This window comes from Aethalodelphis obliquidens, unplaced genomic scaffold (assembly GCF_003676395.1).
Source record: "Aethalodelphis obliquidens isolate GAN/ISIS:26980383/991018 unplaced genomic scaffold, ASM367639v1 scaffold44, whole genome shotgun sequence".
Lineage (NCBI taxonomy): Eukaryota > Metazoa > Chordata > Mammalia > Artiodactyla > Delphinidae > Aethalodelphis > Aethalodelphis obliquidens.
In genome coordinates, this window is record NW_020837988.1 from 16,469,154 (window position 1) to 16,494,362 (window position 25,209).

Sequence of the window (25,209 nt, forward strand, 5' to 3'; positions counted from 1 at the left end):
ACTGATCAGTTTGTGGCCAGCACTGCTATTCACACCTTAGACATCAAGATATCCCCAGGGAAACACCGGGCAAGGCATACAAAGGTCTCACAACCCTATGAGGTAGGTATTATCCTCATTTAACAGTTAAGCAAACTGAGGCTCAGAGATATGAAGTCAAAGAGTAACAGGCCTGAGGCCAAGCAGCTAGTGAGGACACAGCTGGGATGTGAACATGGCTTTCAGGGACCCAAGTCTTTGCTCAAACCCAGTACACTGAAGTGCCCCCCTCCATAAACCCCAAATGACCAGCTGCAAATTCACAGAAAGAGAAAGACAGTAGTTGAAAGTGTCATGTAAGGTAAGAATGGGGAGCACTGCTGAAAGCAGAAGGGCCGGGACAGCACCTCTGCGGGCTCTGCCTTTCGTACCAAGTGCCCTGGGAGTTTTCAACAGCAAGTCTGCTAAGATGGAGAGGGAAAGGGATTTTATAGTAGTAGCTCGAGACATCCAGCACATGGCTGTCCTCTCCTCCTCCAGAGCAAGTTCTTTACTGTCCAACCCATCAACAAGTGTTTAATGAGGCACCATACCACATACACGGTACTAAGCATAAACACAAAAGTCTAAGACACAGTCCCTGCCAATTTGAGGCGTACAATCTAAATCTTTCTCAGGACTTAACTCCATGGTTAAAAATCAAATCTGGACTTCATTGCCAGTATTGCAAGGAACATTCTTTAAAGTCAATGTTTTAAGGAAAAAAACTCCACATTTATCATGGCACGAAATTTCTTCCTAGTAAGAGCAACTTCATTGTTATCAGTAAACAAGGTTTACTTTTGTTAAAATTCATCTTACATTCTCCTCCTCTGTAATCTGAAATGAAGATTTTTTTTGAAAAAGGAATTTTAAAAGGTAGTAGTGGAACAGCTTAGGTACAAATGTGGCCAACAGGTGTCTGAGCAAAAGAGCTCTAGACTACTGAGTGAATCCAGCTCATTTCCAGGCCATTGTTACAATTTTGAGGATAACATAAAGCACGTTTCCACGGAAGACATTGCTGCCAACCAGAAGAAGGAGTCAGTGCCACGGAGAGTGGTCTGGACGAGACATTCTTCATAGCGAAATTTAGCACCAACCAACTCGGCTGCTGGGAGTCTCGTTCCCCGAATGAACCTCTTGATTCTCTCACAAACTCTCAGAACTCACAGGTGTGTGGTTCTGAGAACACAGCTAACCTAAACTGCAAGTTGGGCTAAGATACGATTCCAGCCCGGGAGCGAGAACACTCAGCGCAGAGGCGTGGCGGCAGCAGCCTCAGGACACAGCCATGTAGGGACACAAACACGACGGCGCCTCCCCTCCTTAAAGCAGCCCTGCGAGCAAGAGTCTTGGCCGTGCACTGGGTTCCCACCCCCAAAAGGGTCTCCATTTGGCAAATACGAGGCAAGGAAGGGCAGGGCTAGATGATTTCTACTGTTAACGGAGTCTAGTGTTACAGGGGTTTTTTCTAATGAAAAAAGATCACTGATTCCTCCCAATGAAGTACATTAAACCAGGGTGTCTGGGCTGGAAAATAACTTAAGCTCAGATCTTAACATCTTAACATCTTAACAACTTAACATCTGCGGTAAGCAAGGGCCTTTTTGTCTTTGAGGATCATTTGCTTTAAAGCACTGAGAAGTGAGCTGCTAGCTCTGGCAGTGATGGGAAAGAATGACAGTTCCTTCCTTTTTACGAAAGGATGCCAAGTCTGACAGGACCCCCAGGTATGCAGAGAGCCCACACCTGGACTAGAACCACACAAAGGAAGTCAGTCCACAGCCCACCCTCCCCCTTCTTCCCACCACGAAGACCACTCTGGCTATCGGGCACCAGGGAGCCCTCGGGACTCCTCCGTCGACTGCAAAACTGGTCACCAAAGCTATGGAAATGGAAGGTGGCATATAAAATGTAACGCTGGCTGTTTGTACCATGTAGGACTGGTTTCCTTAGAGGGCGTATAAGGCACCATGTGGGAAGCTGCTCCCATGCCTGGCCACGCGCCCACGCTCAGCTCCTCACACGCACACACGCACACAGCAGAGGCCAGCTGACTTTGCCACGACGCACAGGGAACGCAGCGCTGCCCGTCACTTCTGGGTTTTGAGCTGGTTGGAGAGCCAGTCCAGGCCTTCGTAAAGCCCATCTCCACTGGTAGCACAAGTAGCCTGAATGTACCAGTTTCTCTGGCGGAGGGAATGTAAACCAAGCTTGTCCGTTATCTCTGCTGCGTTCATAGCATTGGGAAGATCCTTGAGAGAGAATATTCAAAAGTCAGTTGACAAATGTTATATCCTCATAATGGAACATTATGCTCTTCCCCCAACATCTGCCCTTAAGCCACAGTCTTATCTCTAGCCTTCCAGTGGCTCAGGCTCCAAACCTTGAAATCATCCTTAATTTTTTTTTTTTTCTCTCTCTCTCCTCTCACAAACTCCACATGAGGAAATCCTACCAGCTCTACCCTCAAAATATATCCAGAATCTGGCCACTTCTCACCACCTGCACAGCTATACCCGGATCCCACCACCATCACTTCTCACTTGGGTTTTACTGAAATTACTTCCAAATTGGTCTCCAAGCTTCTGCTCTTGCTCCCAGAAAGTCTAAACACAACCCAGCAGTCAGTGAAAGTCAGTGAAAGTCATTCTTCTCTCAAAACCCTGTGACATCTCCGTCTCTCTCGGGGTAACAGCCCGAGTCCTCAGGATGCTCTGCGAGGCCTTCGTGACCTGAGCCCCGTGACCCCTCCTAACTGTCCTGCTCTACCTACAGCCCTCACCACAAGTTACTATATTATAAAATTGACTTACTTAGTGTGTTTATTATCTGCCTCTCGTAACTAGAATGCAAACTTTACCAGGGCAGGAATCTCTATCTTGTTCTCTGATGTGTTCCAAGTGCCTAGAACTATGCCTAGCACGTAGTAAGCTCAAACCAAATTTGAATAAATTAGCATTAAAGATCAAGGTAGATCTAGACGCAATGATTTGGAAGGACATCAAAGATATGCTAAGTGAAGAAGCAGGTTACAAAACAGAATGCAGAGGGCTTCCCTGGTGGCGCAGTGGTTGAGAATCTGCCTGCCAATGCAGGGGACAAGGGTTCGAGCCCTGGTCTGGGAAGATCCCACATGCCGCAGAGCAACTGTGCCCGTGAGCCACAATTACTGAGCCTGAGCATCTGGAGCCTGTGCTCCGCAACAACAGAGGGAGGCCGCGATAGTGAGAGGCCTGCGCACCACGATGAAGAGTGACCCCCGCTTGCCACAACTAGAGAAAGCCCATGCACAGAAACGAAGACCCAACACAGCCATAAATAAATAAATAAATAAACACATTTGGGGGGAAAAAAAAGTTATATAAAAAAAAACCAGAATGCAGAATATGATCTCCAGAATTTAAATATGAATACAATCATATAACTGCTCATATAGGCACAGAAAGTTTTATCTCTGGAAAGGAATATAAGACATTTAACAATGTTTTACCCTGAAGCGTGGGGCTAGAATGTTTCACTTGATATTGTGAACTGTCTGCATATTTATACCATGAGCATGTTCTGCTTTTATAATTAAAAAGAACAAATGTCATTTTCTTTTATGAAAGTCCGTTGTGTTCACTAGTGAACTTCAAACTGACATCGAATCTAATGGCCGAGTGAATGATGATCCACCCACCATTTAAAACCATGTTTACAAAGAGCTAGATGACAAGAGAAAATGCCTTCAATAAAGGGACAAAACAGGATGCAACACTGTCCAAACAGTACGATCTCGATTACATAACGAATGTACGCATGGAGGAGAAAGTGCGCGGACACACATCAAAACATGCCCCTGGTTTATCTCAGGCTGGTACATTCCACAGGATTCTGCCTTCTTTTCCACGCTTAGTTCAGCTTCCTGAGGCTGGATGTTTCTATACCCTCCTCCTACTCCTCTTTCACTGCTTTTGGTTATATTTACACAGAAGCTGAGTTGCCCCAAGGATAGACCCCAGATGATCCAATCTCATCTCCTCCTTTGCTTCCCCCCATCCCCAATCCAGTCCCAGCTGCACTGGCTGCCTTCCTGCCGGCCTTCAGGTGTCATCTTATCAGATGTCATCTTATCAGAGAGGCATTCTAGTCCTTCCCCGCATCTGCCCCCTCCTCCACGACACTCCCCCCAGACATATTACCTGTGGTTTATTGACTGACTCTCCTCCAACTAGAACATAAACTCCATGAACACAGGGATTTTTGTCTGTCTGGTTTACTGCTATGTCTATATCACCAATACCTAAAACAATGCCTAGATCTTAGTAAATGCTCAGTCGATATTTGTTGAGCGAGTGAATGAATCTAAGACGTGCTAACAAAGAGGTGGAGAGAAAGGCTAAGGACAGGAGAGAGGAAGGCAGGCAGCTAATTAGATATCTCTGTTTTTAAGTGAGCAGCTGGCGGTACCTTTCAGTCCCAGGATTCGGAAAGCCAGCGACATACCTGTTTATTCACAAACACCAATAAAACTGCATCTCTGAGCTCATCTTCGGCTAACATTCTGGTTAGTTCTTCTCGGGCTTCATTGACGCGCTCTCTGTCATTACTGTCGACCACAAAAATCAGACCTAGAAAGAAAGCACAAGTGTGTTAGTAATCTGAACCTGGGAAGGCAGCTGTTTATATCCTTACAGCGTCTCCCTGCTTACACATGTGGTTTCACCGAAAGCAATCAATACAGAAGGATATATAATCTTTAGAGTTGGGAAGCCTCCTGTACACCCAACTAGCCTTTTTCAGAGGCATCATAGCCCTTCACCAGATTAACAATAATAAGAATAGAGAGAGAAAAAGTTAGGCTTATTTTTAATCACTTCATTTCTACATCATGCCTACATGATGAAGACCCAATAAAAATCTATGGACATCCAAGTTCAGACAAGCTTCCCTGGTTGGCAATGCTCTGCGTATGTCACACAGCGATGTGCCAGAAGGGTAATGCATTCTGACCCCATGGGAAGAGGACGATGCAAGCTTTGTGGGTGGTACCTCTCAGATCTCGCCCTATGCATCTCTTCCTTTGGCTGGTTCATTTGTATCCTTTTGCCATAACAGAACTGTAATTTTAAGTATAGCGCTCCCCTGAGTCCTATGAGTCGTTTTAATGAATATTGAACCTGAGGGGATATTCGGAACTGCCAAATTTGCAGACAGCTGGAAAAAAGTGAGGGTGGTCTGGGGAGTCCCAAATTTCCAGCTGGTGTCTGAAGTGAGGGAGTCTTGTGCCCTTAACCTGTGACGTATGGCCCATCCCCAGGTAGTGGTATCAGAAGTCTTCCCAGCATCCCACACTATACATCAGCAGAGGAATCCCAGGAAGCAAAAGACAGGTCAGAGAAAGGGACCACCACACTGTATCTCAGGAAAGGTGGCTGAAACCTGCACAGATCTGGTCACTGCCACATTGGCTGGAGGCAGAGGCGGGGCCAATAGGATCTCAGAGGAGGTGCCCAGGAGGGATCCAGCACACACTCCAGACACAGGATGCAAAAGACTCTCTTAGCAGTAGTCCACGTGACATTAATCGTAATAACAACTGGATGGTTAGCTGACAATAAGCCTTCTGTGAGACAAAAATGGGAAGTGGCTGCCAAAAGAACTAACTTGATCCTAGGCTGTATCAACAGTAGTGACAGCAGCTCAGTTTCTAAAATACGGGCAACAAAAAGCCAATGCTACAGTGCGTCAGTCAGAACATCCTGGGAATGTTACGTGGTTGGTGCTGGACCCCACACTCTAAGACACAAGCGAACTGGAGGGACAAAGAATGACTAGGATGGCAAAGGAATTAGATACCATGACATATGAAAAACAAATTTATATAACTGGAAATATTTTGCCTGGAGAAAAGATTCATTGAGGGGACTGACAGCTGTCTTCAAATATCTAGAAGCTGTGACATAAAGAGAGGTTCGACTTGTAAGTAGATGGAAGATCAGTGGGTAAAACTACAGGAGGTCAAGGTGATACGGAGTCAAGAGAAATGCAGGTGCAATGGGCTGCCTCAGGAGCGTGCCTGTCCCTGAAGATGCTTGTGCCCAGCTTAAGTGGCAACTTGTGGGGACACTGCAGAAGGGATTGTGCTGACGGGAAGGGCAGTGGAATGAGAGGACCTCTGGGTTCCTTCTGACACTGAGATCGCACCACCACGTCTAGGAGGGAAAATCTGTGCTGGCCCTCGGCCCTTTCCCTCTGTGCTTCCCAGGCCCACCCAACAGCTGCCTGACCAGCTGTCTGGAGCAGCCCACTCTGGCAGACAGGAGTGCCCACAGCTTCTGAATGTCTGGGGCTTACATGAGACTCAAAGTCATGTCTGTTACATCACATCAGACCAAAAAAATGAAGAACATTCAAAACTCCCCCCCAAAGATTCGACAGGCTGCCAGTAAGCTCTGGACTCTGATCACAACTAAGCAAACGAGGTTATCCTGCAATTTGAGGAGATCCTTAGTCTCCAATGCAAAACTGACAGGGTGGAAGCTGACATATTATCCCTTTGCCATTCCTAATAGAAAGAAAGGTTTATAAATATTAGGTCCCATTTTATACTGTTTTTATTTAGATCCTTATGTGAGAAACAAAAGAACCTAGCCATCAGACTGACTACACTTCTGAACTAAGAAAACCTAGAAAAGGTAAATTTACAAATGAATAGTATGCTGTAATTTGTTTTTAGAAGTGGGGAGAAGAAAATTTAAATTAAAAAGGACAGCCTGGGGCTTCCCTAGTGGCACAGTGGTTGAGAGTCCGCCTGCCTGCCTATGCAGGGGACACGGATTCATGCCCCGGTCCGGAAAGATTCCACATGCCGCGGAGCAGCTGGGCCCGTGAGCCATGGCCGCTGAGCCTGCGCATCCGGAGCCTGTGCTCCGCAACGGGAGAGGCCACAACAGTGAGAGGCCCGCGTACCGCAAAAAAAAAAATAAAAATAAATTAAAAAATAAAAAGGACAGTCTGACTGTTGGGAAGTTGGCAGGAAAAATAGGGGCAACATGCAAGATTACTAATGGCTGAAGTGTTTGGACCCACCAGACAGCAAATCCATTCTTCAAAAGTCACCATTTGCTAATTTCATGAAGAGTCTAAACCACCCACCACGAGGTCCTAGAATACAGCCAGTTAGTTCTCCACCATCACAGCAGTAGTTACTGAAACTCAATAAAATTAGGCTTGTTATAGGACTCCTTTGATGTAATATAACTCACATTCTAACTGGATCACTCTGACTCCTTTGTGAGGAAGACTTAAAGGGTCAATGGAGTGAAAAGGAGCTCATTTAGGCAGCTCTGCTGGGGTCCAGGGGACTGGAGGGGCAGTGGTGGAGATGTGGTCAATTTTGAACATAGTTTGGAGAGAAGCCAACAGGATTTTCTAATATGTGAAGAGTAAAAGGAAGAAATATTACTCAGCCATTAAATAAAAAAGAATCTTGCCATTTGCAGCAATAGGACGGACCTAGAGGGTCATGGTGATCATTTTGTAATGAACAAAAATATTGAATCACTATGTAGTAACCTGAACCTAACATAATATTGTAGGCCAATTAATAAATAAAATAAAAATGAAAGGAAAAAATATGAATTTATCTGTAATAAAAATCACCTTCCCTTTGGCGTAGGGAAGGGGCATGGAGAAGAGAAATGTAGTAATCCTTCTCATCCACGTTAATTACGACCACAAGCCCAGGGAACTATACATCCACAGAAAAATGTGGGCAGCACTTTAGTATTATGCAATTTTCAGGGACAGCAAAAAAAAAAAAAAAATTAGGCTTGTTATAAATAGAAGATTGAAAACAAACAGGCATTTCTACTTGGTGACTGAGTGTGACAACTCTTAATAAGGTGGGTAAAGGGAACCCTGCCTGAGAACGAGGACAAAAAACCTCTAGTAATTTGGACTCTGTGACAGTTAATTTTATGTGTCAACTTGACTGGGCCACAGGATGCCCAGACATTTGGTCAAACAGTATTCTGGGTGTGTGTGGCAGGGTGTTTCTGGATGAGATGAACATTTGAATCAGGACACTGAGTACAGCAGATTGCACTCCTCAGTGTGCTCTAGTCCAATCCAATGAAGGCCTGATTAGAACAAAAGAGAGGACGAAAGAATTCACTCCTCTTGGAGCTGGGATATGCATCTTCTGCCTTTGGAATGGAACTTAATCATCAGCTCTCCCGGGTCTCCAGCCTCTGGCAACTGCAGATCCCGGGACTCCTCGGCCTCCACAACCATGTAAGCCAATTCCTTATAAGAAATCACATACAAGCACACATATATATACACAAAAACATATGTGCAAACATGTATGGATAGCCATCCATCATACTGATTCTGTTTTTCTGGAGAACCCAGACTAATACAGGCTCCTGAGTGCCCACTACCTTCCAACCACAGAACTAAGCATTTTATAAAACTAATCTCATTCAAGCCAAATGATCCGGCACAGTAGATATTCACCTCCATTTTATAGATGAGGAAATCGAGACAGGAAAGATTACCTAACTTTCCCAAGGTTTCATAGCAGAGCTGTGGTTCAAACCCACATTTTCTACTTTTATCACTGGTGAGGAATTACAATAGTTTGACCAATATGGCAAGTGCCAATCCAGGTTAAATGGACACTCTGAGTATCAAAAAGCATATTGTCTGCAACGGATTGAAACACAAAGACATAAAAATCTAAGAGTCATCATGGAAGGTTGCTAGGGTATCGAGTTGTTTCTCTAAAAATCAATAAAGGGAAAGAATTAAATATTTTTCCTGCCTTTCTCATATAAACTATATTTCAGAGAAAGCAAATACCTGATGAAGGGATTCTTTGTTTAGAAGGATTTCAGCTTAATAGACTCAGATGGAATGACAGAAAAAAATGGAGGGATAAACTGTTGGAGAGTAGCAGACAACTAAAGAGACATAACAATGAAAGGCAACGTGTAAACTTTGATTCCTTTGCAAACAAATCAAATGTGAAAAGGACGTATTTGATACAACTGGAAAAATCTGAATAAGGACTGGGTACCAGATACTAAAGAAAGAATGTTAATTTTGGAAGTGTGATAATGCATGGAGATTATGTTTTAAAAATGTCTTTATCAGTTTGAAACAAACACTGAAGGATGTATGAGTAAAAGGCATCATGTCTGGCATTTGCTGTAACACACTCTGGGCAAAACGCTGATAACTGTTGAAGCTGGGTGATGAGTACGTGGGGATTTGTTAAGTATCCTCTTCCTTTTTTGCTTTAAATTTTCCACTAACAAAACTGAAAAAAGAAAAGATAAACGCTCTATTTTGAGGAAAGACATTCTAAATCTATAGGCTAAGGAAATAAGTACAAATAGAGTTAAGTGTTAAAGGTAATACCTAAAATAATGATACAAAATATAAAGGGACAGTCGACTCGGGTATTTGGTCTGAAAATATCAACAAATATGGGTCTTTACTATGAAACACATGCAATGAAAACACCATAGGTAGTAGAATCTTCAAAATTAAAAGAGTCCAAATAAATTCTAAAATAAGTATGTAGATGCCAGGTGGTTATGATTCTACGTGAGAATCAGGGTGTAAAAACTATATGAACAGCTTACAGATATCTTGACAGGTGATACTCTGTAAGGTGTATCATTTATCCAAAATATAATCAATGAAAAAAACTCAAATAGATTGATAGGGGACTGGGACACGTTAAAACCCCAAATTTTAAGAAACCAGTGATAAGGAAATAAGGTAATGATCTGGGATATTCATGCTTATTCCAGCACTTGTAGAATAACAGTGCAGTAGGGAGGCACTGTGGCCACAGAGGATGCTGGGATTTGGGATTCCAGCCATCCCTGTTCACTTCTTTCTCTCCATAGGGATGATTTTCAAATATTCTCCACAGGTTTAAAAGAGTGTACTGAATTCAAGTTCTTCAAAAATTGGTACTTCATCAAAGGCACATACAACTTTCAATTAACCAAAAGATGAAATTCATTAGAACAACCATTTTCTAACTGTTCTGGATTAAGAGGAGATTCCTATATAAGGCATTAACGCCCAAGTACTTTTTCAAGGAAGGCAGGGACCACTTCTCAAAAAGAAACCTCCCCAGTAAGTATAAGTGGGTCAGCAGAAAAGAAGGAATGACTGACAGTCCAAATAAAGCAGCGCGCCACAAGGTTTTGCTTCAAGCATCGACCTTTAGGTGCGTTTAACAGAAATGGTTGCAAGGCTAGAACTGGATAATCTCTACCTTGTGTGTTCTGGAAATAATGTCGCCACAAAGGTCTGATTTTGTCCTGGCCACCAACATCCCAGACTGTGAAGCTGATGTTTTTATATTCTACCGTCTCCACGTTGAAACCTGAATTGGGAAGGTGGAGAAAGTGTTTAATGAAGACTTCTCCTGGTTCAACAATTCGAAATAATTTCAGCTAACATTTGGACAGTACTTTTCATTTACAACGCAGCTTGCCGGTCAAAGATCCATAGCTTACAAAACAGAATGTGTTAGTCGGCTTTCTCCCCCACGCATTGTGACAGGTGTCTCCAACCTTCTCCACTCCCTCCGGCCTCCCTCCTCACACCTCCCCTCCCCTCCCCTCCCAGCAGCTCTTCCTGCATACTTCAGAGCAAACAGGAGCCATCAATGGGACTGCTTCCACTTCCCACCACACACTGTAGAAACCCAACTACATCTTCACCCACCCTTTTCTCCCTCCCTCTTGGAGCAATGGAAGGGGGCAGCTAGCTAATGCCAATCCCATCCCCCCCATGTGCTGGATCCAATTCACCCACGCTGTCCGGAACCTTCAAAATCTCCAACCTGTTTAAGTCTTTTGCATCTTTCAAAAAAGATGACTCCACACCTTCGCGCGCTGCCACCCTCCATTTTCCCTTTTAAAGTCAAACTTCTCTAAGACGTTTAGCTGCCTTCACTGGGCCAACTTTGTCAGCCCTCACCCAATACACCTTAGTTCTACTTTACCATGTGTCGCTGGTTTTGCCAAGGTCAGCAAGGTCACCATGTCAATAAATCTGACAAATGCTTTCCAGTTTTTATGTGATTTGATTTTATATCTGACACTACTGCTCACTCCCTCCTTGAAACTCTTCCCTGGCCTCCCATTTTTCTTCTGTTTCCATGGCTGTAACTTCTCAGTCTCTTTAGTGAGCTCAGCCACATCTGATTGATCTTTAAATGATGCTTAGTTCAAAATCATTTACATAGAACTGTTGCACATAACCTAAACATCCATCACTGAAAATTTGTTAAACATATAGCCACATAATGGAATACTATCTAGTTACTAAAATTTCATGTTGATCTGTACTGATTATTAAGCCCCCAAACATAGTGGCTTAGAACAATGATTTTCCCCCCTACCCAATTCTGTGGGTTGCCTGGGCTTCCTCTTGTAGATGCATTCAACTATTGAGTCCTTTGGGGGCTAGGCTGGACTTCTCTCTCTCCAGGTGGTCTTTTTATTCCCAAGGAGCACTGAGCTTCCTCACGTGGTGGTGGTAGTGTTCCGAAAGAACAAACCCCAAGACACAGCACTTATCAAATCTTTGTGTGAATCACATTTGCTGATGTGCCCTTGGCCAAAGCAAGTCACACGGCCAACCAAGCTCAGCACCACTGTGGAAGGGGACTGCACAGGGGTATGGCTACTGAGTGGCATGATTCATTGGGCACCATTAGTTGAACAATCTACCACAAAATCAGTATCCAATTCATTCACCAAATATTTCCTGGACATCTATTATGTGTCACGCATTTTGCTAGGCGCCTGGGGACAGTGGTGAACAACGCAGACATGATTCTTGCTCTTATTCACACTTTTGGAAGAGAGACAGTGAGCAAGCAATAACAAATGTGATCAGAGTTACTAAGAAGTTCAGGTTGCTATGGAAACTTACAACAGGGGAAAACCCGTCCAAGGGATCAGGAAAGGCGACCCTGAGAAATGATGCTTAAACTGAGACGGAAAGAATGAGCTGGCATTAGCTACGTAAAGGGGGGAAGGGGGGGTAAAAAAGAAGGCAGGAAAGCATTCCACAGAGAGGAAATGACATAGAAAAAGATCCAAACACATTGTTTAACGCAGAGTAAGTTGGAAGACAGCATGCATATGACTTCACAAAGATATTCACCAAAGTCACAGTGTTTTTTAACACTCGTTTAGATTTTTTTTGTATGTATGACATTATGGAAGCATGAATTATTTTTATAATTGGAGAAAACCAAGTAATTATGCTATTTCATTTTGGACTAATAACATTTTTAAAATTATGGGTATGAACACTTTCTCCATCTGGTTTCCTGTTCCTTCAAGTGCTGCAATCTCTGCAGCTAACTGCCCAAGTTGGGAGTTGATCGTTGGTTCCTGTGCCTAGTCCAACATTCGGAACACTACTGACATCCACATGCCGTCCTGGGGAGGCTATTCTCGCTCAGGAGTTTGGATCTGGAGGCGGCTGATGAGGCACAGACTAAGTGCTGTCAAAACTGCCTTTGAGGGGCTTCTCTGGTGGCGCAGCGGTTAAGAGTCCGCTTGCCAATTCAGGGGACATGGGTTTGAGACCTGGTCCGGGAAGATCCCACATGCTGCAGAGCAACTAAGCCCGTGCACCACAACTACTGAGCCTGCGCTCTAGAGCCCGCAAGCCACAACTGCTGAAGCCTGAGCGCCTAGAGCCTGTGCTCTGCAACAAAAGAAGCCACCGCAATGATAAGGCTGTGCACCACAATGAAGAGTAGCCCCCGCTCACTATAACTAGAGAAAGCCCTCGCACAGCAACGAAGACCCAATGCAGCCAAAAATAAATAAAATAAAATAAATAAATTTGTAAAAAAACAACAAAAAAAAACCCTGCCTTTGCAAAAGTCTTAAATAGCTGACAAAACACAGTGCTGGTTCGCAGGAATAACTACACCACCAGATAGTCAGTCCTCCAGCATTTGAACAAATCAGATTCTTCACTTGACCACCAGCTCAAAAAAAATCATACTACATCTTTAAACAGTTGGAACATACTTGGTATGGAGAGATGCTTCCACTTAGAAAGGCCAGCTGGAAGAAAGATGGATTTTAATAATCATTATCTTTTTTTTTTTTGGCCAAGCAGATAGGATTAAACTTGTTCCACCTAAATGTGTTCGTATGACTCCCCTGTAAACCTAGCAATGTGCCAGAGATGCCAGGGAGCAATTAGGAAATTGTATATTACCTGGTTTTGGCCTCAAAACCGCTCTTGGGGTGGACAAGATTTTCCCCCAAAAAATTCAATAATGCAAGAAGTATGTAAAAGTATAACATACTAAAGTGTAAACTGGTCTTGTCATAGGTCGTTAACATACCTATCGTAGGGATGGTAGTCACAATCTCTCCCAGCTTCAATTTATACAAGATGGTGGTTTTTCCAGCGGCATCCAAACCCACCATAAGAATCCGCATCTCTTTTTTCCCAAATAGACTTTTAAACAGTTTTTCAAAAACGTTCCCCATTGTAACTGAATTCTGTGACCTGAAGAAAAAGAAAGGCAAATCAAGTAATTGTTCTTTGCAGAGATATAGAAACATAAATACAAGATATATACATGAAATACAAGTCTCCATTAGAGGCGGCTCCTAGTAAATACTGAACAATTTTAAGTATAGTTTGGCCAGTAAGGAGTAGAGTATCTTGTTTTCACAGGGAAACTCAACTAAGCCTTTTGATGCCTTGCCAAAAAATTCTCTTTTCCACTGCAGCATCCAAGTGGGATACGTGAAGCACAGTCTCAATGGTGGCAGGCTTTAGTCATCTTAAGTATGAAAGCAATGTCACAACAGACACAACTAACACTTCTGAAAGGAGAACTCAGGACGCAGAGAACCAGTTTATTTTACCCGATGTGAAGCAAAGTCTTTCAGGCCGGTTAAATATCAGCACCTTTTAGAAATTCAGTAGCTGCCTTTGGCTAGCAGACAGTATCAAGACCCAGAAAAGAACCTAAAAAACTTCAGAGGTGAGGAAATACAGCACTGGGAAACTGCACTGCTAACAGAGAAATTAACTAGGCAAAGAGTAGAGGAGACACCATAGCATCCAGTGTCGACCATCACCTTACTCTTAATTATTTTTAGCTTTTTTGGAAACAATTCACGCACATATAAACATAAATGATAACGTACAGTTCAGTGAAATGTCATGAACCAAATCAAAAAAAGATGATTACCAGCGACCCAGATCTCCTTGTGCCCCTTCCCAGTTGTACTGTCTACAACTCTAACCTTGCTCCTGGAAGTCTACAAAGATCCTTCAAAGAGAAGTAAAAAAATCCTCGTTTCCCTTTAAACTGCTAACCATAGGAAAACTTTATTCCTGGGCAGAGCAGGGTTAAGACAGAATAAGGACAGCCCATCTCCCATTCATTGGGACCCTAAGGACCTCAGAGGGGAGGTCACCAAGTTCCAGAGACCCACCTCTGAAATTCAACTGTGTCCTACAGTAGCTTAACTTCATGGATGATGTCTAAGCACACACCATTTTATTCTACGACCTGAGAAAAAGAGCAGAGCATTTATCCTGTACATAAATTAGGTACAGGGGAACTGCTACAACCAAAGAATAATGATGAATGTTTTAATCATTCATAGAAGGGCCATACAGAAAGTATATAGAAGTCCAATGCACTATGGCACTCAAAATCTTGTTGGGCGACAAAACTAAAGATTCCTTATCTTCGTTTCCGAAAAAAGATAAATCTCACAGATTAGAAAAAAACAGTGAGGAACATTCTGGGGGAGGGAAGGTACTTCCCACTTAGATGTCCTATGAAGCAAATACTTGATTCCTCCTCCCAACTACAGCACACCTCCAAGGTTTTCCCTCTTGCTTCTCTTTTCCTCTTTTTCCTACTCATCTGCCAGAGGCGGCCAGAGCCCGCTGCGCTGCTAGAGACCCTCTGGAAGACGCCGGCGACCCTGGCGCCTCTTTGGCACGCTCACCTCCCCTACCACAAGAACCAGCTGTCCATCAGGAAGAACTGCGTGGAGATCTCCAGGACACGAACCAGAGCGGGTGGCCAAGTGGGCGTGCGCAGCGGACAGGCACGCGCGCTGGGTCCCCGGGGAAGGCGTCCGAGTGTCCTTTCTGCCCAGCCGCCAGGCCGCTTCCTCTCGGCCTCCGGGCCCCGGGGAGAGCGGAGGGCCCAGCGACGGACGAGCCAAGCCTCTCTCGATCCCCGCAGCCCCTGGCCTACACGAGGACGGAGAAGGGACAAGATCCTTTTCTGCAAGCCACCCGCTGCTCTCTAGCTTCCCGACCTCTGACGGTGCGGAAATCCAGCCAGGCCTTGAGTGCCGCAACCCGCTCTCCCTACTCCGCGACTCACCGGTCCCCAAACTGACCACGGGTACCAATACCGCGGCCTTTAAAGGATTTCTGATCCTCTCTGCGAAATGGCGACAGGCTTGGGGCGGGAACAGTAACCAACCAATCACCCGTCGCCTCTTGGAGCTTTTGTACCAGTGAGCGCGAGGTTCCATGAGTGACAACAAATCTTGCCAATGCAAAGGACAATAGGAGCCGGGGAGGGAGGACACCCGCCCCTCGCGACCTAGGCGACGGCACGAAGCTCTGGAAATGCCGGCTTAATCTTCCAATGACAGCTCACCGGGTCCTGGCGAGACACGCCCATATGCCCCGCCCCTAGGCTGTGCACGACCAATCAAAAAAGTAAAAAGATTTCCGGTTTGCTCCGCCAATGAACTCGGAAAAATTCAAAGGATTGAACTAACCCCATTCGGACCAACTGGGTAGGGGCATGTGGGCGGGGCCAAGCTCATAGTGCTATTTAAGGAAATTTGCTGAGGTTGAGCTAAAAGTAGAAACTATTTTGGGGCGTTGTTTTGTGAGGGAGACATCCAGACAAGACACCGAAATTAGGCATAAGGAAGGTTTCCTGTTCAGTCTGAAGCTAGACAGCCGCCCTGCTTTTGAACAGGTTTTCAACAGTTGGGGAAAATACTAGCCACCTGCACCTGCGTTCAGGAGCACAGAACCACAGTCCTCAATTCCTGAGAAATACTCTCAATCACTCAGCCCCCTAATGCCAACTTGGTTCACTAAAAAGTTTACAAACGCCCGTAAATGGTACATAACTGTTCCTAATGGTACATAAACAGAGAAACTAACATCTATTGAACGTGGTATGTGCCAGGAAATATGTTAAGGACTTAACCTGCGTGACCACAAAGCCCCGTTAGTTGGAATCTACTATTATTCCCATTTTACAAAGGGGAAAATTAAGTGACCGGGCAGAGTTTTAAGCCTAGGTCTGTCTGATACCTTAATCTTTTTAATCAAATGCTTTCCTGATCACAATGACTGTATATATGAGGGTAAATATAAGTACATATGAGAGGTTTTTCTACATGACTCCTTTAAAATTATAATATTTTTTCCTAACTATAAAAAAAGTCATTTTAAAAAATATAATGGAAAAAAAAAGACACTTCCCACGAGAGAGAGAGAGGAAAAAGAGGAGGAGGAGGAAAAAAATTGCCCATCATCCTATCATCCAGAGGCAATCACTGCTACCATTTTGGTTTATTCCTTTCCAGTCATTTTTCCATGAAATTTTTACATAGTTCAGATTATGAATATGTACAATTTTGTCTTTTTCACTTAATATTTTAATTTGAGCATTTTCCAGATTGTTTAACATTTTTCTTACAAACGTTTTTGATAGCTGTGTGATATTCCATCATATGGATATACTGATTTATTTAATCATTTTCATGTAGTTGTTGAAGAAAAAAATTAATCGGTTGATCTAAGAAAGACATGGACAATTTTATTAAAGCCAAATTAAGGATCATAACCCAGGAACAGCCCCTCAGAAAGCTCCAAGAACTGTTCTGCCCGTTAAAGTTCAAAGCACAGTTATATAAATTTTTTGAGACAGAGGGGGCTGTACATTAAATGATGTATTACTTTTTATAGGTTTTTTAAATAAATTTATTTATTTATTTTTGGCTGCATTAGGTCTTTGTTGCTGTGTGCAGCCTTTCTCTAGTTGCAGGGATTGGGGGCTACTCTTTGTTGCGGTGCCCGGGCTTCTCATTGCGGTGGCTTCTCTTGCTGCTGAACGTGGGCTCTAGGCACACGGGCTTCAGTAGTTGCAGCACGAGGGCTCAGTAGTTGTGGCTTGCGGCCTCTAGAGCGCAAGCTCAGTAGCTGTGGCGCCAGGGCTTAGTTGCTCCGAGGCATTTGGGATCTTCCCGGACCAGGGATCGAACCCGTGTCCCCTGCATTGGCAGGTGGATTCTTAACCACTGTGCCACCAGGGAAGTCCCTAAATGACATATTATTGGCAGTTTACAGAATCCAGATCTATGTGGACAAAGCGAGTAGTGGGTCATGGGTCACGGTGGCCCCTTATAAAATTAAGCAGAGAGGGGAGTTGTCTTGGTGATGCTAGGAGAATGTTGCTATTTATGGTTGAGCAGGTATTTCTGCTGATAAGGAGGTTTGGTGAATGTGTAACGCAGATACACAATCCCTAGTAGAGGGGAGAGAGGAGGCCCAAGGGCAGAGAAAAAGACAATTTTTTTTGGCCGCGCCACGCAGGTTGTGGGATCTCAGTTCCCCAACCAGGGATCAAACCTGGGCCCTCGGCAGTGAAAGCTCGGAGTCCTAACCGCTGGACCGCCAGGGAATTCCTGAGAAAATACTTTAAGTTTAAATTTTCCTTGACTTGCTTTAGAGTACAAATTTGTATTTCATCATAGTTCAATATTTAGATTAAAAAAATTTTTTTTCTCTTATGAATTATACTGCAGCTAACATTTTTTTCCCTTCCTGCATTCCTTGCTAATTAAAAAAAAAGAATTCCAAAAGTTCAATCACTCAGTCAAAACATTAAAATTGTTAAGTTTCTTGATACATATTACATGCCAAACTGTTTTCTAAGTATATTATAAAAATTTCCATTCCCATCAACCAAGTGAAAGCCAAATTTACTTACTTCATCATTAGGTAAGCTCTTTTTAAAAAGAGGGTTTTTAGTGTTTTTGTTTTGTTTATTAACTTGATAACCAAAAAAAAAAAAAAGTATCTTATGTTGGTTTAATTTTCAATTCTTTGATTACTTGGTTTATTTTTCCCCAAATGTTTACTAGTATTTTTATTTCCTGTACTATGAATGATCTATTTATGTCCTGATGACTTGCAAGAAAAGATGTAAAGAAGTTTTGCCAGCAACTATGAAGTTTGTTTGCTCGAATGGAGTCATCATAACCTGAAAAAAAGGTGAAACAGCAAAGATAAGATTTTTTTTTTTACCTACCATTGTTTGTGCCTACAGAAGCAATGTTTAGGCTGATAACAATAGAGCTTTTTGCCTCCAACCTTCACAGCCTGAGAATATGCATTATTTTCACATGAGCTGCATCAAGCCTGTGAATAAAACAAAGTCCCAGTCCATATGGCACTCAATTGCTAAAGGATTACAACTATGTAGGTACATACATACACATATATGTTTCATACATACATATATATTTCATATATATAAACAGTTGGTCCCCAACTTACAATTTAAAAAAAAAATAGGGTCCATTTATTTATTTATGGCTGCGTTGGGTCTTTGTTGCTGCACGCGGGCTTTCTCCAGTTGCTGCGAGCAGGGGCTACTCTTCGTTATGGTGCGCGAGCTTCTTATTGCGGTGGTTTCTCTTGTTCCGGAGCACGGCTCTAGGTGCGCGGGCTTCAGTAGTTGTGGCTCGCGGGCTCTAGAGCACAGGCTCTGCAGTTGTGGTGCACGGACTTAGTTGTTCGGCAGCATGTGAGATCTTCCCGGACCAGGGATCGAACCCGTGTCCCCTGCATTGGCAGGAGGATTCTTAACCACTGCACCAGCAGGGAAGTCCCCCAACTTACAGTTTTGACTTATGATTTTTCGACTTTACAATGGTGGGGAAGCAGTACACATTCAGTAGAAACCATAGTTCAAATTTTGGATTTTGATCTTTTTCTGGGCCAGTGATATGCCATACATTTGGGCAAAATCATCTAACACGAAGCCACACAGCTCCCACAAGGTCTGTGGGTGATGCACATGTTCACAATGGTAAACAACTGATATACTTAAAATCATTCTGTACCCTTACAATCATTCTGTTTTCCACTTCCAGTACAGTATCCAATAAATTACATGAGATATTCAACACCTTATTTCAAAATAAGCTTCGTGTCAGATGATTTTGCCCAAATGTAGGCTAATGTAAGTGTTCTGAGTATATTTAAAATAGGCTAGGCTCAGCCTAGGTAGGTAAGGTGTGTTAAATGCATTTTCCACATAACGATATTTTCAACTTATGATGGTTTATAGGGACATAACCACATTGTTAGCTGAGGAAGAGCTTATTTTTTTAATAAGAACATGCATGGGGGTAGTTCCCTGGTGGTCTAGTGGTTAGGATTCATGCTTTCACTGCCAGGGACCCGGGTTCAATCCCTCGTTAGGGAACTGAGATCTCGCATGCTACTGGTTTGGCCAAAAAAAAAAAAAAAAAAAGAATATCCATGGGGCATGCATGGGAGGAGGCTAGAAGGAAAAGAGACCTAACTTACTAGTGATTGTATTCAGGAGTTGAGGTTGTGATTTTTTTTTTTAAGTGATTGTGAGAAAATGTTGTACTAACTTTATAAGGCAAAACAACTTATTTTTTAAAAAATACAAAATTTTGATAATTATGAAGGAAGTATAATAGAATAATAGAAATCATGATTGGTACTCAGGGGAAATTTAACAAGCTCAAACTCTGGCAACTCTATAAATACAAATTGCTTATGGTGATATTGATTGAGTGGGTTTTTTTTTTCTTAATAGAAAACACTTCTCACCAGTATAATGTTATTTGTGCAGCACGGAAAGTACAAAGTGCTCTTGGGAGAAGCAGAGAGATAATTTCATCCTGAGAAGCATATTATTTGGAGATAGCTCCCTGCCTCTGAGTTCGACTTTAAAATTGGTTAATAGTGTTATTAGTTTTAGCACTCTTGGTAGTGGTAGTTAGTATTTGCCTTATAATTGCTGGGTCAGGTGCTTAATGTATTAGGTACTGTATGATAATTACCTCATCCAGTTCTCACATGAATACATTTAAGTTTAGAGAGTTTAAATGCAACACAGTATACCGGGACCCCCTCCCCTCAAGTATCACTAAACTTATCCTATTCTGGTCATGCTCCTGCTGGAGAGATGTATTTTCCCTCCCTTGGAAAGTCCTCCTGTACATACTCCTTGCCCTAGAAACAAACCTCTCCAGTAAATTTGCCCTTAGGAGAAACCTTAAGACACCCTTCACTTTTTCTCAGGAGTCCTCTGGAGAAAATACAGTCACCCGCAATGTGGTTTGTGGGCCTCTGGTGTCTTGAAGTTCTAGGCAACTCAGCCACTCCCAGGAGACTGTGACTTCCTTCTCTCACGATGCATAAAAGCTCATCAGACCAGTATCTGAATGATTCTTTTTCAAAGAGATGCAGGCAGCTCTCGGGACCCACGATGTTTATTATGCAGGGTTATGCAGCCTGGCAAGTGCATTGGGGCTTGCACTAAAGGATCAGCTGGTTTCCATAGCAACATTCATTCCTTTCCACGTAGGATTCTATCATCTCTTCTGCCCACTGAGACTTTCCAGAATGAATTGATTTTTGTGAGTATAGGTGTTTGTCCTTGATCCTCCAAAGAGAAAAGACATACTCATCAAAATAAATAAATAAATAACCCAACAATAAAATACCTGACTGCAGCTAAAAGGCTGCATTGCATCAGCTGGTCTTCCTTCTTTTAAAAGAACTCTATATTCTTTCTCCATTATGCTCTGTTCTCTAGCCTTATCCATCCTTTTGGGAACTAGTTTTCTCTGACAGAAAACAAACAGATGGCAGCTGCATCTTCCTAAAACTGGCTATGATGGGGCCATAATATCAAGTTTTCAACAGGGCTCTCTGAAAGCCTGGGCTGAGGACATGGGTGGCTGGCCTGTGGGTTATGATTGGAAGGGCAAGAATAAGGATCGCTGTCCACATAGAGATGTCCCAGTCTCTGAAATTTTGCCCTTAAAGATTTGTTTTTTTATTGCTCCCCAGCAATGTTCTCTTCAATTGCATACACTCCTGGAAAGAGTAATATATTAGGTTATTATTGCTGAAAGAACTTGGGAAAGAGGAGGAGGGTATCAAAGGATTTATTAAGACCACCTTTGTCTGCTTCACAGGGATATCTTCTGCAAGGGGTCAGTGCAGGTCCTTGTCACACACACACACACACACACCCCCCCTGGAGGATACCCTCTGACAGTCACAATGCAGTGGTGAATTCAATGCACAGCGCTGTTCCCCGAAACTCCTGCATGCAGTCCTGTTGGAAGATCTTTGAAACCTACACCTTGAAGTGATTAAAACTCCTTTCTATCCCCAGTGCCATTTGTTTAACCCTAGGCTTCCACAGACTAAAGTTAGTTTTCCTTTGACTACTGTGGAAATCAGCAAAACATCACATTGCTTTGTTAAATAAACTGGCTAACAGTGAATCAGTTCACTTTTATGTAGCTTACTATTGCTCTCACTCCTCAAAACACAGAAGAAATCTACTTCCCCCTAGTTAAGCATCACTGTTACAACCAGAATGTCCCAAAGTTACTCAGCCCCATTCTAATGGAGCACTTGTTAAGTGATGTTTAACTGGACGTAATTTGAACATATCAATAGAATTATATCCATGGGGTTTCCAAGACTTTGAATTGGGCCTCCACCTATAGATGCCCGTTACCTAACAGGGAGCAACAGGTGATACCAAGTTTCACTACATAAAAGTCTGGAATCACTTCCTTGTCACTGACAGGAAACATAGTGTATTAGTCAGGGTTCTCCAGAGAAACAGAACCAACAGGATGTGTATATATAGAGAGATTTATTTTAAGAAATTGACTCATGTGATTGTGGAGGCTTGGCAAGTCCAAAAATCTGATGGGGGACGCTGGCAAGCTGGAGATTCAGGAAGGAGCTACAGTCCAAGTCCAAAGGCAGTCTGTTGGAGAATTCTCTCTTGCTCTGGGGAGATGAGCCTTTTGTTCAATTCAGGCCTTCAGTGGATTAGATGAGGCCTCATGGAGAGCAATCTGCTTTCCTAAAGTCCATTGATTTAAATGTAAATCTCATCCCAAAATACCCTCATGGAAACATCCAGAATAACATTTGACCAAGTATCTGGGCGCCGGGGCCCAGCCAAGTTAACACATAAAATTAACCATCACAATGGGTCACAGAGTAGCTGTAATCAGCAAGAGCTGACCTTGGTCAAACCCTTACCCCTCTCCCCACGTGCCTCACTGTTCTTTATCCCGGGCACTGTTATCTCCATTTCATCATGTCGTCATCTTCTCTCCTCACCTTTCAGGTACCTAGTCCCCTTTTCCTCTCTTAGTCTATCCCTAGTCTCACCTCACCAACCTCCTCTACCCCGAAAAATCCCTCCAGACCTTAGAAAATGACCTTAGACATTTGCACTTTAGGTTAAATTTAAATCATTGTAAGGCTGTCTTACCTATTTTCTCATCACCGTGAGAGGAAAGTATATTAAGGATTTCAGGGATCAATGACAAACTGAAGGAGTTTCGTTTAGTTTTGCTTTTTGTTTTTTGAGGAAAGGAAAGACTGATTAAGTCACAGAAATCAAGACAAAGAGAGACAACCAGATTTTGCCAAAGACAGAAATCAGGTAAATTCCAGGTCTAGATAATTAGTGGATGGCCTTTCAGAATATCACCATTGGGGTAAATCAGCTCTTGCTATTTTCTGTCTTTCTTCCTCAGGATGGTCCAGATTGTAGTTGCTTGGGAGAGAGCATCTGATTGACTGAGCCTGGGTTCTGTGCTCCCTCCTAGGTCAGGGGACGGCAGGGTGCATTGACTGACAATGCTTTCAAGGCTGCATGAACCAGGGTAGCTGTGACCAGAAAAAAAGGGGAATGAATTTGGGGCAGCAAAAATATTTGTTATCTATCAACCATAACTGCAAGGATTGCTCAGAAGGGGATGCAGAATCAGTTCCACTCTCTTTCTAAGACAACCTTGAATATTAGAGCAAGGCACAGATGGGACGCACAGGCATGTGACAACCTGGGGTAATGTCTCCCCTCCAGCTGGATGCTAAGCACCTCAAGTGCAGCAGCTCATGTCTTCTTATGATTTCTTTGGTAGACCCTGCAGAGGGCTGTGCACATGATTCTAATGAATTTATACCACTTGTGAGAGGATACAGAGTCCCTTATCGTGCAGAGATATGCTTGTAAGCTGACACAGTGGAACCTCTCCAGCATCCAGCAAACCTGTCTTTCCTACATGATAAACACTCCTCCTCGGTGTAGAGATTGAAGACATTTTCACCTGCAATCTAGTTTACCTAGCAAAACAAGACAACAAAGCAGTGGTAAATACGTTTGCTTATTCTCTGGCCTTGAAAATAACGTCAGATCATTGTACTGAGAGCCAATGTCATCTTCTGGATCTGGTAATTATTTGGGCAAAATCTCTTGATTTATAGATTCAAAGTATCAAAAAATGTAAGACAACCTGTTAAGCTCATCAAATTACACCTCTCACTTTCCAAGTAAGGAAACTGGGGCTCAGAGAGGTGAAGGGAGGTGGGGAGTTAGTGGCAGAGAAAGGAAAAGGATGAGAATCTTCCAACTCCCCAATCTATTTAAATTATTTTTATAGCTTTTCCAAGTTAATAGATCAGAGTTCAACTAGTTCCCTGTCCTTCCTGATAAACTCTCTGATCCATCGATGATTTAGTTAACATCTAATTTGTCCAACAGCACACTCTGGTTCTCAGGTACAGTGTGAGGGTTTACGAAACTTACCTGACCTTTTTCTTCTGTCCCCCTGCCCATCTTCAGGTCACTTATTGTTATTAGTTTTCCATTTTAAATCGCTAAAGCCTGCCCAGCTCTTCTAATTCTTTCTTTCCTTTCCTCATATTGGAAAAAACTATTTTTTTCTAATTAACTGTTGAAAAGGTAACACATCTGATCAATTTTTATTATTGTCTTGTGTAAATATAAAGAGAAATATAAGATAGTAGAAGCAATAAGATCATCAGAGACCCTATTTGGGAGAACCTCTCCTCTTGTAGAGAGCTGTTATTATTATCTATTCTGAGGAAATGGTATGGTAGAAAGGAAACATCAAGGTCAAAAAAAAAAAGGCCGAATTTAGGGCACAGTTTATTCAAATTCCACCGTGTATATATTGTCTAAAATGAACACTGGGAATTGACAAAAGTTGTTAGACACAAATTACCTTTATTAATAAATATATTTAATAATAAACTAATATATAAAGATATACAGTCACAATTCACTTACACATTTGAGGAAAATCTTTTTCTTTTTTTGGTACACGGGCCTCTCACCGCTGCGGCCCCTCCCGCTGCGGAGCACAGGCTCCAGCTCTGGACGCGCAGGCCCAGCGGCCATGGCTCACGGGCCTACCCGCTCCGCAGCATGTGGGATTCTCCCGGACCGGGGCACGAACCCGCATCCCCCGCATCGGCAGGCGGACTCGCAACCACTACACCACCAGGGAAGCCCCTGAAGAACATCTTAACCTGAGTTCTCCAGGCTACACATAAGCTAAATGTAAATGCCAAGGCTCATCACTTTCAGGAGCTAGGAAACACATCCGCCTACAAACAAAAGCCTGAATTCACGCAGAATTTGAATTCAGAACCAACTACACATTACTGATCTTTCCAGGGGCGAAGGCCAGTAACCGCGCTGGGTGCTCTTACGTACATTTTCACACTTAAGTGGGTCTGGAAGCATAAAGTTAAAAGGCCATTAAAGGGCAGAGATAAGCAGGGGCTCAGTGATTAAAAGCATCAACGTCCTATACTTCCTATAAAGTCCGGCGCAAACGGCCAGTTGTGATGAGATTCGCAAAACGAGCTCCGGACAAAATCGGCAGCAGACACGTGAAAGACCCAGAAGCCCCTCCGCCCCGGAAGCTCGCGTTCAAAATGGCGCCACCGCCCCGCCCGCCCCGGGCTGCCGTCGAGCCCGCGCGTGCACTGCAGGGCGGGGGCGGCGGGGCG

At 43.3% G+C, this 25,209-nt stretch overlaps 1 protein-coding gene across 9 annotated transcripts in view; it reads right to left on the reverse strand.

The window, feature by feature from the left end:
- LOC113606677 (ADP-ribosylation factor 2) overlaps positions 1–15,534 on the reverse strand; it is a 100,075-nt gene extending 84,541 nt beyond the window's left edge. For 4 of the 9 annotated variants that reach the window (XM_027081341.1, XM_027081339.1, XM_027081340.1 and 1 more), the window contains exons 1-4: positions 15,051–15,430; positions 13,418–13,584; positions 10,307–10,417; positions 4,510–4,634 (exon numbers count right to left, since the gene is read on the reverse strand). In XM_027081341.1, coding sequence (XP_026937142.1) covers positions 4,510–4,634; positions 10,307–10,417; positions 13,418–13,565 — 384 coding nt within the window. In that variant the 5' untranslated portion in view covers positions 13,566–13,584; positions 15,051–15,430. Of the gene's footprint in view, positions 1–511; positions 2,277–4,509; positions 4,635–10,306; positions 10,418–13,417; positions 13,585–14,862; positions 15,024–15,050 lie in introns of those variants that run through there. The other 5 variants (XM_027081338.1, XM_027081336.1, XM_027081335.1 and 2 more) reach the window with 5 other exon arrangements.
- Between the last annotated feature and the right edge of the window lie 9,675 nt (positions 15,535–25,209).